General features: G+C 58.9%; 7 protein-coding genes across 7 annotated transcripts; all 7 read right to left on the bottom strand.

Annotated features, from left to right (window-relative positions):
- Positions 1–1370: 1370 nt before the first annotated feature.
- LPMP_251830 (hypothetical protein) lies at positions 1371–1790 on the bottom strand (the record flags this gene model as incomplete). Its single annotated transcript, XM_010701451.1, has 1 exon — positions 1371–1790. One exon carries the CDS (start codon positions 1788–1790, stop codon positions 1371–1373), a length of 420 nt encoding a protein of 139 aa, XP_010699753.1.
- Positions 1791–2652: 862 nt separating this feature from the next.
- On the bottom strand, positions 2653–4164 carry LPMP_251840 (hypothetical protein; the record flags this gene model as incomplete). Its single annotated transcript, XM_010701452.1, has 1 exon — positions 2653–4164. One exon carries the CDS (start codon positions 4162–4164, stop codon positions 2653–2655), a length of 1512 nt encoding a protein of 503 aa, XP_010699754.1.
- A 2237-nt stretch (positions 4165–6401) lies between these two features.
- Positions 6402–7331, bottom strand: ENCR (enoyl-CoA reductase, putative; the record flags this gene model as incomplete). Its single annotated transcript, XM_010701453.1, has 1 exon — positions 6402–7331. One exon carries the CDS (start codon positions 7329–7331, stop codon positions 6402–6404), a length of 930 nt encoding a protein of 309 aa, XP_010699755.1.
- An 898-nt stretch (positions 7332–8229) lies between these two features.
- Positions 8230–10815, bottom strand: LPMP_251860 (hypothetical protein; the record flags this gene model as incomplete). Its single annotated transcript, XM_010701454.1, has 1 exon — positions 8230–10815. One exon carries the CDS (start codon positions 10813–10815, stop codon positions 8230–8232), a length of 2586 nt encoding a protein of 861 aa, XP_010699756.1.
- Positions 10816–11936: 1121 nt separating this feature from the next.
- LPMP_251870 (hypothetical protein) lies at positions 11937–12839 on the bottom strand (the record flags this gene model as incomplete). Its single annotated transcript, XM_010701455.1, has 1 exon — positions 11937–12839. One exon carries the CDS (start codon positions 12837–12839, stop codon positions 11937–11939), a length of 903 nt encoding a protein of 300 aa, XP_010699757.1.
- A 708-nt stretch (positions 12840–13547) lies between these two features.
- LPMP_251880 (hypothetical protein) lies at positions 13548–16640 on the bottom strand (the record flags this gene model as incomplete). The annotated part of the gene is made up of 1 exon (XM_010701456.1): positions 13548–16640. The coding sequence occupies one exon, from the start codon at positions 16638–16640 to the stop codon at positions 13548–13550; it is 3093 nt and encodes a 1030-aa protein (XP_010699758.1).
- Positions 16641–17513: 873 nt separating this feature from the next.
- LPMP_251890 (cytochrome c oxidase assembly protein, putative) lies at positions 17514–18362 on the bottom strand (the record flags this gene model as incomplete). Its single annotated transcript, XM_010701457.1, has 1 exon — positions 17514–18362. The coding sequence occupies one exon, from the start codon at positions 18360–18362 to the stop codon at positions 17514–17516; it is 849 nt and encodes a 282-aa protein (XP_010699759.1).
- Positions 18363–18860: the final 498 nt, after the last annotated feature.

Raw genomic sequence — 18860 nt, forward strand, 5'->3', positions numbered from 1 at the left:
CCCCCTTCCTTCCTTCCTCCCCCCCACATCTACACAGATGCAGAGTGCCGTGTGATCTCACCTGTTTGCTTTGTTTCCTTCTCTGAGTCCATCACACGGCAGACGAACACGCATGCGTCGAGAGGGAGGGGAGGGGAGGGGGTTGGAGCACACAACCACACAGGGCGGCAAAGAGGAAGGGGAGATCAAAGACAAAGAAAACAACAAGCGGCAGTAAACACCCCCCGTCAGCATCGTCGCCAAGGCAAAGATACGCAGCGGGAGAGAGAGAGGGAGTGAGAGGTGCGCGGCCATGCGTGTTGGACTACTATTAAGCACCTCGCGCGCGCGTGCGTGAATCCCTTGTCAGCCAGTCAGTAAACCCGCTTCTGTGGGAGCACCCCTCCCCCCCAAAAACAAACATCGACCATCCAGAGCACGAACAGAGGCAACAGGGAAAGAGAGATGAGGTTAATGGCGCAGGCGATGTGGGGAAGAGAGCGAATTCAAGCGAGAGAGGGATGAGTCCGGTGGGGTGTGCTAAAGGGCACGTTTGACGCTGTGTGGTTGTGTGCAACAAACAAACATACCATGTCGGGTGTACGCCCCTGCTCCCTTTCGTCCTTTCCTTCCCTTTCACTTGCAGCCACCTCATCCCTATACACACCTAAGCACATCTACATACATATACCAGCGTAGCTTTTCAGGCAGTGCCAAAGAATACTTACACACAACAGTACATATTCTCCAGACTGAGAGGCTACTTCGTCACTCACCCACATCCACACCCATACCCACACATCACACCTGCAACTGTGAGAAACCATGTAGGGCGGGGAGGAGGAAATAAAGACCATGACGGTGCAGAAAGAGGAGGAGAGTGAGGTGGTGGAGTGGAGAGGAAAAGAGGGAGGGAAGAGCGGAGCGCTTCCTGCACTTGCACAAACGACTGCGGGCGTCTGGTGAGCTGATGTGCTGATCTCTCTCTCTCTCGCTCTCTCGCTCTCTGCGCTCTTCAAGAGAGAAGCACAAAGCGTAAGTGGAGGAAAACATAGCGAGAGAGAGAGAGAGTGAAACACAAGCCAACGAGAACAGGTAAGGACAGGCAAACAGAGAGGGAGGAGAGAAGAGGGTAATACAATGGAGTGGCGTGGGTGAGCCGGTGTGTGTGTGTGTGTGGAGGGGTCAGTGCCATCACTGCCACCACAACACAGGGCTCAGCAGCGAGATGAAACAGAGTGAGAGAAAGGATATCCATGCTGTGCACATGGCCGGCTGTAATGAATAGCCCGCAGTGGAGGCGTGGGGAGGAAGGGTAAAGAGCAGTCATCACTGTGAATGGGGAGAAATGCGGTCAAAGTAGGGGAGTGGGGCGGTGGGTTGGGGTGCCACTACCTCCGCTTCTGCTCGTACTTTTCCTTGGACCTTTCCCACTGGAAGCGCTCCGTGATGGGGATAGCCTCGATGGTGCTAGTGTAGCTGCCAGCCACACCTACGATGAAGTCCTGCGTCTCCTTCGGGTAGACGATGATCTCGACGAGCTTATTGCCGTTTTCCAGCTCTGACAAGGTGGCATTGTGCAGTGCCTCGATGTCGCTGTCGCTGCTGAAGTAGTAGCGGATGTGGAACTCGTACTCGAGGGTGTCGTTGTAGAAGGCCCAGCGCTCACCGTCGTCGTACAGAAGACGGAAGAGAAGGCCGTTCTGGTGCTTGGGGAACATCTTCAGCGCCTTCAGCGGCTCCTCCGGTGGGCCGCCGTACTTCCACACGATATCATCCTGTGCCGAGTACGTAGAGTAACCACAGCCCATTTTCTTCTTCGGTTGTTGAGCTTCTGTTTGTCTCTTGTCAAGCGCGCGTGCGTGCGTGTGTGTAAGTGCGTAGAGGTGGGGGTGCCTTTAGTGATAAAACTCTCACCTGCTTGTCAGCACCGCTGTTTCCAATGCGTGGTGAGGCGGCGTGCTGGCTCGAGGGTCTGTATACACACGGGTGTGATGGCGGTGGTGAGTGAGTGAGCTTGTAGGGCGAAAAGCTGTGCCGGCCGAGATAGAGAGAGAAGGGGGTCCCCCAGGCACTTCTTCGCAGTGCCGAGCTCGAGGTGAGGCGGAAAAAGGCGAGAACGGGGAGGGGAGCTGGATGTATAGACGTCACAACTCGCAGACATACGCACCCACACCCACACAGACGTGCAGGAAAAGTGGCAAGAACGTATTGGTGTGTGTGTGTGGTGGTGGTGGTGGTGGAGGTGTGCTGATAAGAGAGGGGAGGTAGTGGGGGCGTAGGCGAGAGGGTTTGCGGCAGGGGGAGAGGCAGCGCGGAATTGGTGTGTGAGGTCGTGGTGATCTGCACTCACATGCCCAGCTACCGACGAATCATGCACAACGACCGTTTGCTCGGCCCCACCTGCTCTTCACTGAGGCAAGGAGGGGGAGGTGGATCGCCGTGGGAGGGGGGGGAGGGCGACAACGCACTCTGCAGAGCGAAAAACGAACAAGCACCTTGGCAACGATCACCAGCACCATCATCACTGTGGCAATGGTGAGAACGCGGGCCTTATCACTGAGGTGAGCAGCGTTGTACTCTAAGAGGAAGAGGGAGGGGGGAATAGCACGTGAGAGGGAGCGCGTCGCTTCAGCGCTGCTTCATTCTCCCCATTCTTGCTGTGTACTTCGCTCAGGGCGCTGGGACGGCGTGCACCACTTCTACAATGCTGTCCCTTGCTCGCCGCACTAGCGTGAAGCACCCTTTGCCAAACTGCTCCAGCGCCTGTCCGACGGCTTCCACGGTGCGCGTAAGCTTCTCAACATCTGCCGCGGCGTTCGAGAGGGACAGCATGCGGAACGCATCTGCGGGCATGCCGACCAGCTGATGCAGCCAGGCATGGCCAAGGTCGACGATGAGGTGATCGTCTTCGCTTACCTGCCCCAGCTCCTCACCTCGCCGTGAGGGGGTGTCGTTTAGGTGTCGTGGTGTCTCGCACTCCACAGCGCTGGGCGAGGACAGTTGCACGAGAAGCGAGTACGTGAAGGCGTCCCTTGCCGGGTTCGGATCTGCGCCGACGTGGTGGTTGTTGTGGGTGGTCCCAGGGGATGGCTCATTGATGACCATATCGGACACCACCTCCGTGATGAAGGCCACTGTGCAGAAGGGCACGTGAGGTGGGTGCTGGGCGGCGTGAGCGGGCCAGCATCGAAGGGGCTGCAAGGGGAGAGCTGCGGGTGACTGCGGCTGCTGCTGTGATGGGGGTGCTGGTGAGGTGAGTGGGAAAGCTGCGACCGGTTGTTGCTGCGCAGGTGGGACGGAGGCTAACGTCGTGGGTCCGTCAGGGAGACTTGGCAGCTGGTACTGCTGCTGCTGCTGCTTTGAGGGTCGTCCAGTGCTCGCTGCTAGCTGCAGCCGAGCCTGCGCTTCCCAATACACTTCCAGTGCCTTCACTCGGCCACCCATTACTTCGGTGTTCCCGGCGTGAAGCCGGAGAACGCCGTGCTGCACACACGGCACGGTGGTGGCCGTGGTGTCCGCCAGCGATGCAGTCAAACACACGTGCAGTTTGGCACCAAGCGAGATGCCTTCTTTGGCTAACACACCACCATAGCGCTGCCGCGTGCGCGCAGAGGCGTCTTCAACGGCGAGCACACGCTGAAACCCATCGGACAGCTCCAGCCGCAGGCACCGCCACTGGCCACCGCTTGGCAGCAACGGTGTATGCTGCCGCGCCTGCTCATCTTGCTGCTCCTCCATCATCTGCGGGGTGGCGTCGGCGGCGAGGGAGGTCAGGGTGTCCGTGTCCATATCAATTGCAGCACCGTTGGACATCGCACCGGAGCTGCTGCAGGTGGAGGAGAGGGAGTGCAGGAGGGCACGACTGCGCTGTTCGCACGAGAGGCTCACATCCTTGATTGACATGACCTGGAGAATGAAAGTCACCGTATGCGCCGCTGACGATAAGGGGCTGCCGTCAGGGTGCGCAGGATCTACGCTGCTGCCTCGGTTCCGTATGGATGGCGCCAGGGAGTGCTGCTGCGGCGCAACACCAGCCAGGCTGAACAGCCCGGCGGATGTGAGAAACGGCGCCAGGGAGGGGCGGATGAGCGGCGGGCCGGGCTGCTGCGCCACTGCCTCCAGATCCTCATCTAGGTGGTTCCGTATGTAGTCCACTGTCGCCTCATCCGTCCCAGCAGTCATGAAGGAGTCAGCGTGCGCGTAGCACGAGATTGGGGGAGAGTGCAGAGGGAGAGGCTGTGCTGTGGTGGAGGGACTTGGCCGCGTAAACGCAAGTTAGTGCGCGTAAGTGAGTGGGCTACGGCCACGGCAGCCCCACGATGGGCGCTACGGAGCGAGGGACACGCGTCGAATCAGATCTGGGTAAAATATCGACGAGAAGAGTGCGATGGACGCACGTATGCACATACACGCTCATCAGAGCTGAGCTGTAATGTGCGTGCGGGTGTGCCGTCCTCTCTTCGTCTCTGTGTCTACCCGTTTGTTTCTTCTTGTGCGTCTATGACACTGCATGGGCATGCATGTGTATGATCAGGTGCGAGCGGTTGATGCTGCTCGTTTCTGCTGGCATGAAGCATGCAGGCGCAGTGACAGACAGAGGAGCTCGTACGTGTGTATGTGTGTGTAAGTGCTGCGCAATCGGGTACACCTCAGCAGCCGATAATCAACGACGGAGGTTGCAAGCGAGTGCGTAGGGAAAGGGGGTGTTGAAGGACGCGGGGGGGGGCGGCTGAGGAAGAGAGAGGGGAAAGCACAGATGACAATGCAGTGAGAGCAAAGGAAGAAGGCGCTGCACTAACAGGCAGGGTGCACCTGCACGGTAGCCTCCCACCACCCACCCCCATAGTGCGCACTGCGCATTTGTGTGTAGATGTATAGACTACGCTCGGCGTACGTGCGTGTGCGCGCGGCGAGACTTCCGCTCTCTTGCGTTGTTTTTTTTTAAATTTCCACGCTCGTCTTCGGCAGACTTGTCGATGAAATGACATGTGAAGTGGGGGGTGTGGAGGAGAGAGAGAGGCGCGAGCACGTCTGCTGATGAGCGCTTCTGCGATCGATAGTCTTCGTCATCATCGCCACTACGGTAGCCACTTAAGGAGGAGGAAGAGAGCAAGAAGAGAAACAGACGAGGAGGAGGAGGAGGGGGAGATGCGCCGCGTTGGCGCGTATGTGCGTGTGTGAGGGCGACCAAAACACGGAAAAGAACGGGGGAGAAGAGAGACCACTGATAAAGCCAAAATTAGAATATATATGTATGTGCGTATGTATAGAAGAAAGCTAGAGAAGGGAGAGGAGGGAGAGCTGGGGGGGTGTTAGGACCATACACCCTCCCCCTCCTCCCACTCCTTTACCTTCTCCCCCTCCCTTGCCAGGTGTCAACGAGTAGAAAATGTGAAAGAGGAAACCAAGAGAAAATGGCGTGCACACGCGCGTCGGTGCTACCCGTGTATACTTGAACAGGTAAGGGGCCCACACACGCACACACCTGCAACTCTCCTCTTACGGAAAAGGGGTGCGAAGTGTCGAGGGAGATGCCGAGGAAGAGGTGAAAGGGGAGAGAAGGGGCGGTAAAACACACTGCTGATGCGAGAGGAGAGCCAAGGCTTTCTTCAGCCAGGGAACACTGTTCGTCCCCACGCACGGTCTAAAATAACAAGAGGGAGGCTTCAGTGAAATCAGTAGCGTGCCGAAGAAGCTCCTTTACAACCTTCGGTATGTGCGTGTGTCGGTGTGCTCTGGCTGGGAGGAGGGAGGAGGGAGAGAGAGAGAGGGAGCGGTCGCTGGACGCAGCAACAAAACGTGCTCGTTTGCCACAGTTCAACATTCCCAAATTAATGCCCATCCGACTCGTCCTCCGCATTGTCCATTTTCTTCGTTCAAATTGTGCACCCACACACACACACACGCGTGCACACGTGTGTGTGTGTGTGGGTGCCTGTGTTCTTCCTCTTCTTAGTACTTACCAGCATCACTGCTGCTAAATCGCAGGTGACAAACACATGCGCACGGAAATACCTCAATGTGGTGAAACACAAGGGAAGCACGGCAGAGGTCCAAGGAGGGGTGCTGATGGTGGTGAGGGAGAAGCTGGGCCAAGGAGGGACAAGACAGGATAGAGTGAGAGGGGTGGAAGGAAGCGAGGACCGTCCTTCTCTCGGTCTCTCGCGCTGTTGTGTGCGTGTGCGCGCGTATCGGAGGATGGGTGAGGTGGGGGGCGAACACAAAACGAGGCACTCGTGCTTCACGCACAACCCAAGCCACACACACACACACACACACACGCCCCCACACATGGCGATGGGAAGGGAAGGTAGCGGTGGCGACAGCCCACAAGACCAGAGCCTGCCGCTTGCTCTCTTGCTACTTTCCCACTCGCTTGCTAACGCGCACCCATGATGCTGATGTGCTAGTGCTGCCTCTCACATGAGGAAGGGCAGAATCGCAGCCTTCTTCTTATTGGCCGGGTCTGCCTTGATGTAGCCGCGGTGCTTCTTCTTGGCCCAGTCCGCCATCTGCACGAAGCCGGCCAGGGTGAAAAACCACGAGGAGAGCATGTTCGTGCCGATGGAGAAGGATACCCACGACATGATCTCAAAGAAGTAGTTCGGGCACGAGACAAGGGCGAACAGGGGGCCCTGCGGTACGTTGCGGGTGGTGTCACCGTCCGACTTGCGCATCGTGCTAAGCTGGTAGTGCACCGCAAAGTTCAGCAGCTCGTTGATGACCATGAACACGGCGCCGAAATTGGACTGCGCGGCGCTGGTCGCTGTGAAGAACGGACTGCACAGCACGTAGCCAATGAAGGCGGCGAAGGACCAGTAGTAGATGCAGTTCTTGAAGATGTTCCGCATCGGCATTGTCGGGTGCGAGAACTTGTGGACGAACATGGATTCGAGCTCGCGCTTGAGGAAGTGGGCAATGAAAAGGCCAATGTAGAGCTTCTGCGTGTAGCCATAGGCTGGCATCGGGGCAGAGCCGTAGATGAACGAGGGGCGCATGGCATACAGCAGCATGAAGGCGATAGGGCCGGCATACTCGACGTAGAACACGGTGCGGTAGCCGATCTGCGGGCCGAGGTCCTTGTAAGTGATCACTGTTCCATCCTTTACACCCTGCTGCGACAGGGGCATCTTCTCCGAGAGCGTTATGAGGTTTGGGCGCGGCTTGGTGCCATCCGCAGTCGGCGCCGAGCCGCCGGCGGCGATGGGGCCGGGCACCTTAAAAGACTTGCGGTGCACATCCACCTCCGAGCGGTAGGCTTTCTTCAGGTCTGCGAGCGTGGCGTTGGCCGCCAGCTCCACCTCGTGCTTGCGGGAGCCGTTCTGGCCAGAAGCAACGATAACCTTCATGGTGAGAATGAGAGAGGAGGGGGAGGGGGTTAAAGAGGCGTAATATGACGCACGTGTGTTTACTGGACAACGCAACAAAGCCTCGTGAAGAAGAGCGAAGGAAAAGCTGGAGGGCTACTAACGTCAGGAAGACTACACAGCGTTGCGCGTTCATGCGTGTGTTCGTGGATGGAGAGATGAGTGGGTTGACGTGGTATTACGAAGAGGTGATGTGGAAGGGGTGGGGGTGGGGTGTGTGGGGAGAGAAAAGAAGAGGGAGAGAGAGAGTGAGGGTGACGGGGGCAGGAAGGTGGAGGGAGCAGAGAGGAGTGATGTTCGCAGTGCCCGTATCCCCAATCTGTTCTGACGAAAGGCAGCGAGAGAGAGAGAAGGGGGGAGCGCACTGGTTGACTGGCGTGTGCGCTCCCCCCTTCTCTCTCACCTTGTCGCCTTCTCCGTTCCACCATCTGTGCATGCCAGACACCGAATACAGCCAACGAGCAGAGAGGGGGGGGGGAGAGAGACAGACCTCCCCCACTCATGCGTGTGTATTGATGCGTGTGCAGTTCAACCCTTCTCTCACTCAACATGCACGTGTAGGCCCACCCACCCACCCACACAGAGAGAGAGAGAATCCATCATTCACGCAGGCACCATGCAATCCAGCATCAGTCGGCGCCTATACGTCACTTAGTCCTCTCAGTGTGAAGCATTCTCTCAGTGACACTACACGGGAGGGCGGCAGACTGCGTTGTGTCTCGACACCCCCCTCCCCTCAGTCTCACTGTCCTTTCTCGCTGTTTAAGCCCAGCTGTAGACCTCGGTGCAGTGGAGATGAAACTGCTTCATAGTGTGTGTGTGTGTGTGCACGCTCTGGACGGATGGTTGTGCATCTCTCCTCGTCCTATTCACGCGATCATTACTTTCTCTCCAAGGCGTTGATGCCACCACTACTACCGCTGCTGGAACTGGCACTACCGCTTGCACTGCTGCTGGCGTGGCCAGTGTTGGAGGATGACCCTGCAGAGGCACCACCGCCGCTACTGATGCTACCAGACGGGGCGGAGGATGAGGCACGCGAAGAGCGCTTCTTGAGAATCCGCTCCACTTCGCGGTCGGCCTTCTCCTTCATCCAGACTTGTTTCTTCTCCCGCAGTAGCCGCTTCATCGCCTTGGCCTCAACAGTGCGCGGCATTGCTGGCATGGGAAAGATGACACTGCGGCAATTTTCAGTGCCGCAGCTGCACACGAAGTGGGGCATTGACTCATCGCGCAGGGTGGCGTAGTCGACCGTGAGCTCCTCACCAACATTGATCGGCCGCTTCGCAGCGAAGAGCAACGTGCGGCCGTGCACAAAGCTCATGTTCGGCTCACACGAGTGGCGCAGTGCCACCGCTTGGTGAATACCATCGCCGCGACAGATGACGCAGCCGACTGTCGGCTCCTCCTCACCCAGCTTATAGAGCGACTTGGCCACCACCGGGATCGGGTGCACGGCGTCGCCAAAGAGGCACTTGCCTGCTGCAACTGTTTTACTGGCGCGCGTGGTAAACTGCCCGTTGCGGTCGTGGCTGATGAAGTACCACGGCTTGCGTGCCGCCTGATCTCGCAGCGCCCGTGCCACGGCGTTGGCAACAAAGCGTTCATGGTTCCAGTGGGGGTCGCCCTCGACCATAACGTCCGCGAAGTCGCCGCCATCCTTCGGGGCGTACCACATACCGCAGTTCGGGTTGATTTCCAGAAAGTACGGTGCCCCGGTGAGCTCGTCGATGCGGAAGTCGACGCGACCGTAGCCGACACCGTTCATGATGTACTTGAATGCATTCCGGGCCATCTCTGTGATAGCGGGATAGGCCGGGTCCGACGAAGCCAGGAAGCCGTACGCCTGATCGCCACACTCCATTGTCCACTTCTTTTCAAAGTACGCAAAGTCGTCACTGCTCTGCAGGAAACTGAACATAAGCGGCTTAAAGACCTTCACGCCGAACGGGCTGCCGGGGTCTGCGCAGGCCAGCACGGTACCCTCACGTCCGCGGATGAACTCCTCCACCAGCGCGTGGTTGTACTCCTTGATGAAGCCCCGCACCCTCGTTCTCAGCTGATCCAGCGTGTCGCACCGGTTTTCCTTGTGAATGCCGACGGAGGCGTAGCCGGAGAGGTGCTTCACAATCACCGGGAACTTCAGGTGCCGGCACTTCTTGGCAAGGCTTTCCTCGTCGTTGAGCAGCACAAAATTGGGCACCTTGACACCGCTCGACCCAACCATCAACTTCATGTCGATCTTGCTGGGCTCGAAGCCACGCGAGTCCGTGCCGGTGAAGGCGGCGTTCTGCTCCTCCAGTGCCTCTACCACGTCTACGCCGGCGCGCTTTTCATCACGGCCGCCGTCGCACAAGTTGAAGAAGACATCGTACTTGTTGGAAGTGACCAACTTGCGCACGGTGCGATACGAGTCAATTTTCTTCATGGACACATCGGCGAAGGAGTACTTGTGCCGATCCTTCTTCATGTAGTGCTGCGGTGTGCACCAGTAGTTGTCCACGCTGGCCGTTGCCGAGTCGGTGCCGTCGTAGCTGCTGCTGAGCACACAAATGCGGATGCGCTTGCGTTTCTTTGACTTGGCGCGTACAGCGGCGGTGGCGGGCAGGGCTGCGGATGCCGGGCGGGCGGGAGAAGTGGCGTGTGCGGCCGAGGTCGACTTCTTCACCGTGGCGCTGCCGTTGCTGAAGGAACCAGTTTGGACCCTTTTGCGTGTGAGAGAGCGCTTGGGCCTCCTCGCCGCTGCATCGCTGCCTGGTGTTAGTGGCGTGGCTGACGGGGACGAGGGAGCTCGGCTGCTCTTCTTCTTGCGTCGACAGGTGACGGAGCGCGGCTGGGCAGAGGCTGCGGCAGGTGATGACGACGGCGATGACCCAGGACCACCGCCGCTGCCACTACCACTGCTACCCGCCGCGCCTCCCTGGTTCACTGAGGCGCTACCAGACGTTGCGTTGGCCGACATTGTCGCCGCCGAGCTGCCAGAGGCGGAGGAGCGTGGCGTGGATGTAGACTTTGCCTTCGGCCCTGTGCGCTTGCTCTTCAGTAGACGACGACTTGCCTTGACCTTTTTGGTCCTCTTGGTCGCCTGCTGCTCCCTGGAGGTGGCACCGCTGCCGCGGAACCCACTGCCGCCACTACCGCACGCGCCACTGTTGGCAGAGGAAGAGCCACTGCTACCTGCCACTCCATTCTTACTTTCGCTGAAGCGGTGGTCATGTCCATGGGAGACCCCGTTACACCCGGTTGCACCAGTGCTCACGTAGAAACGTTGTTGGAATACCAAAGCAGCGCTGGCGACGAGCGGGGTGCGTGCCGCATTCCCCATCCAATGGTCGAGCACCCGTACACGGCACGGCGATTGCAGTGCCGTGAGGGCGAGGATGACAGCTGCGTTAGGGGAGTAATGCAAGCATCGCAACACACCAGCTGCCCATCGGGAGGTGCCTGTGTTACCGCGCGAGATCATTAGGGCTAAAAGATAAGGCCGCCGCAGCAGCGATCGCAGGAATCCGTGGATTTGTCTAGGCGCGCGTACGTGTGCCTCTGCGCGCGTGTCTCTCCCCCTCCCTCCCTCTCTCTCTCTTTCGCGATGGGACACGCTACTTGAATGTGGGGGCTGCTGCACTTCTATGATGGGTGAGTGATGATGTTGTATGTGTAGTGGGCGTGCAATGGCGCATAAGCGATGAAGTCGGTGGCTGTTCTATGTGTGTGTGTGTGTGTGCGTGCGTGTGTATATGGGGTGGTGGTGGTGGTGGTGGGGGGGGAGTAGTGGGAGAGGAGGGGGCGAGCTTTAGGTGGTGTTGTCTGTGTTAAGCCCTCTTGATTTATTTTCCCGGTTTGTCTGGACGTCTTCTATGCATATGTCTTTGCACACTCACACGCGCGTGTGCGTGTGTAGGCGTGCGGACATAATCCAAGCAGTGCCCAATAATGAGAGAAAAAGGATCACGCAGTAGATAGAGAAGGTGAGTGAGGCGAAGACGTCACTGATAGGTAGCGCACTCCCCTTCCCCGTAGGAGATTCTGGGGGTGGGGTGGGGTGGAGAGGAGGGGTTAGATGCAGGTACGGATCGGTGAAGCGTGCCCTTGTGCCTGTGTGCGTATGGCACTGTACAGGTAGAGGTGGCCCCTCTTGTCACCCCATGACGACGGACACCTACGTACACGCAGCACACGACAACGCAGGGGACACGGCGACCAACATGGAACATAGCGAAACTGCAGCCCCCACAGAGAAAGAAAAAATCAGTACACTTGTGCACATGGTGCATGCACCAGTGTGTGCATGTGTGTGTGTGTGTGTGTGTGCGTGTGATGCAGCCACGTATACATCAATGGGAGAAGAGAGAAATGCACAGACGGGTGGGGGAGGGAGAGGTGGCAGCGCGGTGAGGTAAGAGAGGGGGCGCATTCTTCCAAATTCAATCGCTTCACTGCGAGGAGGGCAGTGAGCAATGCGGGGGGATGGCCCAACCCCTTCACCTTTCCCGAGTCCCCCGCACTCCTCCACCAACGTCACCGCTCCTCCTCCCCACTTACCATCACAACGCTGATCGTTGCTCTCTTTATGTTCCATTTTCCCTCTCAGAGGTCACCGTCGTTCTCCATGTCGAGCGTCTCCTGGTACGGGTCAGGCACCGCTCGTAGGGGCATCGCTTTTCCCACGCGCATGCAACCGATGATATCAAGGCCGTCGGGGTCCACATAATAGCCCTCGTGCGCCATCTCCGACACAGCGCGCCATTTGAACTGCAGCACGCGGCTATAGTTGTGCTCACCCCACGGCTGATTCTGGCAGTTTTGCTCTGCTACGTAGACACGGCGAGGATGCAGGCGCATCTTCTTCAGATCTTTCAGCTTCTCTAGGCCGCCGGCCGCTTCGATGTCATCCTCCACCTTTACCACCACTGCAATGTGCCCTGCCGGGAGGGTCTTTTCGTCCATCCGGTAGATGACCGCATCCGCCCTCCGCGGCGCGTTGAACTTGCGCTCCTCCAAGCTTGTCACCTCCTCGTAGTTGGTGATGTACTCCGCAGACCAGTCCTGCTCCGGCTTCGCGGGGTTGAAGTAGTCCACCCTCTTCCACAGCTGATTTGTATTCTCGACGAGGCGCGGCATGATGCCGCGGTTCCACACGAGCCACCTCATGTAGTAGTCAAATGCGGAGTAGCGGTAGGCGGTCATAATAACGCGCATCTCGGACGGGTCGCCGCGGCGGCCGTTGTCCATTGGGTCCATGAGATTGACATAGTTGATGTAGGTTGAGGTAAACTTGGTATTGCAGTTGCTGTACGCCGGAACATCGTCTGCGACACCGAGAAGCTGGCCAAACGGCGCCGCGCAATCGGTCAGAGGATCGTACGTCGAGTACGTGCGCTGCACCATACTCATGTGTTTCTGGTAGTCGTACACGGAGTAGTAGAAGAGGGAACCGAGGGACAGCAGCGCTGCGCACGCGCAGAAGACCACCACGTACCCAAGCTTCATGATTAGTGTGTGCGTGCGTATAGGGGGGGTATTTAATGGCTGTGTGGCGGCTGTCTATGTATGTGCACGTACGTTCCTTGTGTCTGTGCATGTATAAGAGCGGGTTGTGGCGAGGGGAGGAGAGACATGCGCGCGTGTGCGTGTATGATGAATTGCAGAGAGGATGAACAGGGTGAGCGAGTACGTGTGCGTGTGTTACGGAGCGTGAGGAGCGGCTAGCGAAGCTTGTAGTGCTCGACACCGAATGACGGTCACCGCGGCTCCGTCACCTAGTGCACACGCTGATGTGCAGGAGTGGAGACGCACACACGCTCATGCATGTCTATGCGCATACATGAGGACGTGCAGATCCCTCCTTGGCGCTCCGTTCATCTGCCCCATAGCAGTGCACCAAAGAGCCACGCTACTGAGCGCGCATGGGAGTGTCTGACAAGGGAGATAGGGGAAAGAGAAGAGCGGCGGCGAAGAACTGCCAGCAGCAAAACTACGGCACCCCCTCCCCCTTCTCTTTTCTCGTTGTTGTCTCTACGTTGCTCGCCGCCCTTGTTGTGCCGCTGTTTCGCATGTTTCCCTAGCCATGCGCGCAGGTGCGCAAATTCGTCCTCTTTTGCCTGTTTGCGTGCCGGTGTACCTCCGTCGCTTCAAGAGGCGCTCTCCTTTGCCCTCCCCCACCCCACCTCACCTTCCTTACAAGTTCACCGTCAGACGCTAATAAACACATCTGCAGTCGCACCCCTTAGGGCAACACCGCACTGTGGGGTCGTTCCACCAGCTGCTGATGTGCTCCACGTGCCCGCCATGCCCGCAGCGAGCGCATTGCACGATGAGGCAGCCTTCTGCCCGCCACGTCCGCAGCGCTGCACGCACCGCTTCCGAGCCACCTTTCTCTCCGTCCTTCGCCCGGTGCAGCGTGTCTGAGTCACTCGTCGCCGAGGCAGCAGTGCGCGAGCGGCATCGCATCTCCGTTAGCGGCGCAGCACTGCCGCTTCCACTAGTGTCTGGGTGAGTGACGGTGCTGCAGAGCAGCGACAGCCCGCATACTGCGCAGATGCTGATCGGGGCATGGACGCGACGGCACATCTCTGCCGATGACCCCACGAGCGGTGCTAACGGGATGAGAGCAGCTGCCGCACAGTCGGAAGGAGAGTTCGAGGAGTCACCATGACCAAGGCAGGTCTGTGCTCTTGTTGCCATCCAGTCAGCTGGGGCACCAGTGCGGTAGTGTCCGCAGGCTCCATCTCTCTGCAAGAGTAGCAGAGCGCGTTGAAGAGAAAACCGCACGAGTCGAACTTCACACAGCAACGTGTGCTCACGCGCGACAGCCAGCGTTTGTTCTGTGAAGCTAACCACCTCGATCAGCTCCGCTAAGTGCCGGCGATGCAACTGCACTGGTGGTTTGCCTCCCACAGTCGACTCGGTGGTATATGCGCGCAGGATGCTGACGGGGATGTGACCTCTGCCGCTTCCCCCGCTACCGCCGGGCTCCACTTGTCGCCCACTGTCCACCTGCTGCAACACACTTGGGAGTAGCAGCGAGCACACCGACATCCCGGCCCAGAGCGGAAGTCGCTCATCCCGCAGTACGCGCACTGTTTCCATCAGCGCAGGCCAGAGCACCTCGCTCACGTACAGCATTCCTGTGGACGGTGTGCCGACATTCTTGGCGAGTCGTCGGAGAACCTGCAGGAGATCGCAGACATCTGGAAGCCGCAACGCCTTCGCCAGTTTTGCGTTCGCGTGCAGCGTCGCGTCGACGGTTTTGCCGCTGAACAAGCGCACATTGTCCCATTCGCATTTGTACGCGGTACCGAGCACATGGGCAGGAAGCACGTAGCTCGGCAGCACCTTGCCCAGCTCGAACTGAGACGTGCAGCTCACCACCGTACCAGCGTGCCTCTTTTCATGCCAGCTGGCGTTCTGCTGCCGCTCGTAGATGTGTCGCAAGCACGACGGCAATCGACGGGACAGAGGTTTCGGTGTCGTTGCTCCAGGCCCATTGCTGCTGCTGTCGGCGGTGGTGGAACTCACCCGATTACTCGCGCGACGCGCCGGCATCGGCGTGCCAAATATAGCCACGTCACCCAATGGCAGGAGTACCGCCATGAAGCATTTGGCAGGGCGATGGCGAAAGGGGTAGAGGGCTGCGACCCCGGCAACAGCGCCGCCTGCCACGATACCACTGCTCACACCACCGCCAGTTGCGGCGGCACCACCTCCACCTGTGCTGGCCGCCCCCTGCGCCGGCGCGGGGACTGAAGCAGTTGAGGATGTTGCTCCACCATACACAGCGCCACCTCCAACAGCGGTAGACGCGCCAGTCGCTGCAACATTGGTGCACACCATCGGGTTCGACGCTGCTGCTGCGGTTAACCCAGACAGAGAACCAGCAGCCGCGGAGGGGAGGAGAAGCGCCGCAGGGGTTGAGGCACCAGGGGCTGTCGCTGTCGCGCCAGCGCCGCCACTTAGGTGCATGCTTGCCATGGTTCGCGGTACGCGGGCGCCGCCACCGCCATAGGCCATCGCAGTCCGAGAGGGGAGGATTAGGTGGTGCACATCGAGTTCCATGGCACACCAAATGCGCAGCAGGACCGCAAAGTCAAGCAGGAAAGGATACCCTTTGCTGGTGCTGCTGCTGTACTGGTGTCCCTGACCACCCCACGCATTTGCAGTCGCGTTGCCGGCCATCATCGTCGCCAGCGAAGGGGAAAATGGAGCGAAAGAATTGCCCATGCCGGCGCGCGCCTCGGTAATCCATCGTAGCATACGGCGGCCCACATCCGACACGACGAGGGCGGTGAGCGTTGACGCCTCCGTGTCGGTGCCTCCCACCTTGCCGTGGTTGCTGGAGGGGGTAGACGTGTCGGCCCGACCAGACGCTCCGCATGCCCCGTCTTCCGCCACGCCGCCGGCGTTCCATGCGGTGGAGCTACTGCGGCACCCTACCGGACTTGCCATGCTTCCGTGTAGGTGATGAGACTTGGACGTGGCACCACTGCTTCCACCGGTTGTACTGCCGCGGTGATGATCCGCCGTGACGGCCCAGGAGGATGTCGAATGGTCGCCCACATCGCTGAAGGAGGCTTCCTCGAACAGCTGCCACTGACATGGCTCGCTTGGATAGCGCGCCGGGAAGACAACTTCAAGGGCCACGGTGGCGACGAGGAGCGGCACCTCTGCAGCGCCAGATAGCGAGGAAGCAGCAACACCAGCGTTGCTGGTGGGAGCGTAGCTGTTCTCGTGCACGGCAGACAAGGCACTCGTGCCACTCACAAGGTTGCCGCTTCTCATGTGGGGGTTGTTGCTCCCTGTTGCAGCAACAGAGGCACTGGTGCTGCTGCTGTTGTTTACGGTGGGGCCGCTCCGGCCACCAACCTCACCCATGCCGGGACCCCCTCTTGCACTCACATGGTTCACGTGACTGCTCGTAGCAGACGACGTGGTGGTGGTGGCGGTACCAGTGCGAGCCGCTGCGCCGGCGCCGGCGCCTCGGCCGCGATGACGACCGCGCTGCGAGAGCCACGTTAGCGGCCGAGAAAGCTCCATCAGTACCGCGCAGGTCCCTTGACGCGGTCGCGGCACGGGGTTTGAGAGCACCGCACGAGAACACCCAGCATTGGTAACTGTCGTTGGACCGCCATGCAACCCGTTCAACGACGCTGGGGGGTGACGGAACCGCGCCACAGGGTCCCCATTCTCGTCTGCCTCTTCCTCATCGGCGTACAGGTCGGCGTGAAAGTACACCAACTGACGCGCGACGGCCAAGTCGCGCTCGACAGCGGACAGGAGGACCTGCGAGATCATCTCGCCTGTGAAAGGGCAATCTTTGAGGGGAAGGGGGCGTGGGTTAGTGCGCGCTCCGCGTACGGAAGCGCGATTGACGAGAATGATGGGGATTTAACCGAAAGGTGTGCCGATAGTGAGAGAGGCAGTACATGGGAGGATGGAGGGGGGGGCGTGAAGCACACTTCGTTGCGTCTGCCATTCCTTCCGCACTCTGTCTCACAGTCACCTCGCGTAAATCGATTGCGTCCCCACCTCGCTTCTTCTCTGACCCTTCACTAAGCCCAGACTGGGTTGTTGCCAGCTAAGATGTTTATGTTGTATATGTGGGCAAAAGTGCGCTGCACTCAGCAATCGGCAAGAGAGAGGGGGCATGGAGGGAAACATGAAGCGAGAAGGTATGGCGCGTGCGCGTAGGTAGAGCATTCACATACCGTCGCGGTGCGTGTGTGTGTGTGGGTGGATGAACTGCAGACACATGGTGCCTGTGTACCTTATCAGCGTGCACCACAGTAGAGAGGACGCCTACACACACCAAGGCAAATAAAAGCCCTGGTATCATCAACGGGGAGGGGTGCACACCGTTAAGGGAGTAAGAGGTGGCAAAGCGTCACCACCCCGCTGCATTACCGATGCCGATGTTGAGGAGCACATCTTCATCCGATTGCCAGCGCCTCCGCTGTGACCATGCAAAGTGTAGAGACTTCTGCCACCGGCACGCAGGCTACACATGAAGGCGTGCTGCTGCCACAGCGAGCGCGCGCGTGTGTGTGTATGTCGGCTCATTCCTCTCGAAAAGACGCAACAGCCTGTTTCACACACACACACACGCCCATCTTCTCACGGACTTACAGATTTACCCTCTCCCCTATTCTCGTCTTGACTGCCTGCCAACTACGCAAACTCGTCTAGCGGCTGCGGACCGTACACGACCTTCTCGCCGAAGACAGACCGGGCACGCCACTCATCCATGACGCGCTCCTCCACCTCGGGCTCAATGAACCTGCGGTAGAACCAGGTGCGGCGCATCGACACCTGCTTCCAATAGTTGTGGAGTCGCACCTGTGCCTTGCAATAGAACTTCATCAGCTGCTCCTCTGTAATCTCCAACATCGCCGGACCGGCGCCGGAGAAGTACATCTCCTCCGCTTGCAGCGCTGTCACTGGCTTGCCTTCGTTCTTGAGCCGCTTCACTTCCTTCTCAATGGCGGCGTACAGCTCCTCACGAAACGCTGTCGGAGGCTTGAAGTCAATGTCTGTCCACTGCCCACCGCTGTACCCCTTGATTTGCGGAAAGCGCACCAAGCCCTTGGTCAAATCTGGCACGTCGTTACGGTTGACATCGTAGAATCTAAGCCCTGGTGTGTGGGTGGCGGATTGGTGGCAAAGCATCTCGAAGACCTTGGACACAGCGTTGCACGCGGTGCAGTTGTTTTGGTGATACCGCACCACCATTACGTCATCCGTCTTGGAGAAGTAGTCGAGCTTCTCCTTCATCTCCGCCACAGATGCGATGGGGCGGACGCATTTTGTAGGAAAGTTGATCCAAATTGGGTTCAGCGCTTTCCTCTTGTCAGTAACGAGGTCGCTACGGATGCCGGCGCTGTTCATCATGAGCGACTTCATCTTGTGCGACTCGGACTGATAGAGCTCGAACTTTTTGCGGCGACTGTTGATGTTCTCCACCAACTCCTTCTCCCCCGACTCCGGGGCGCGGAAAACGTCCTCGCTGGGGCTACGCATGGCAGAGAGAGAGAATTGAGGTGGAGCTGAGAGTAAAGGAGTGGTAGTGGGGAGGGCTCAGCGAAGAGGGACACACGGTCGGGTCAGTGCCCAGTGCCCAAGACACGCGCCGTGTGGGACCCACACACACACACATACATACATACACACACCCAGGCAAGGCGTAGAGAGGAGAGGGAAGGGGGGACGGATGCACGGTGAGTCGAGCAGATGTTCGTGTCTACTTGTGACAGCGTTGGTGTGGAGGCCCACATGAGAGGGCGGAGGAGGAAAGGCAGGTGGGGTTTCGACAGAAGGAGAGCCACAAGTAAGGGAGAGTGTGTGAAGGAGGGGTGGGGCGAGAGGATGCTGCACTTCTTATTCAGCTCCACTCGTCGTTTTGTACACCCCACGCCCTGTAGTCGTGCGATAGTGAATTCGCGCTTCTCCGTAGGGGTCTTCGTGGGAGGGGGAGGGTGAAAGACACCGTGAGATGCGGTGGACACGTGCGCGCAGCTA

The sequence above is a fragment of the Leishmania panamensis genome, assembly GCF_000755165.1.
Source record: "Leishmania panamensis strain MHOM/PA/94/PSC-1 chromosome 25 sequence".
Taxonomy (NCBI): domain Eukaryota; phylum Euglenozoa; class Kinetoplastea; order Trypanosomatida; family Trypanosomatidae; genus Leishmania; species Leishmania panamensis.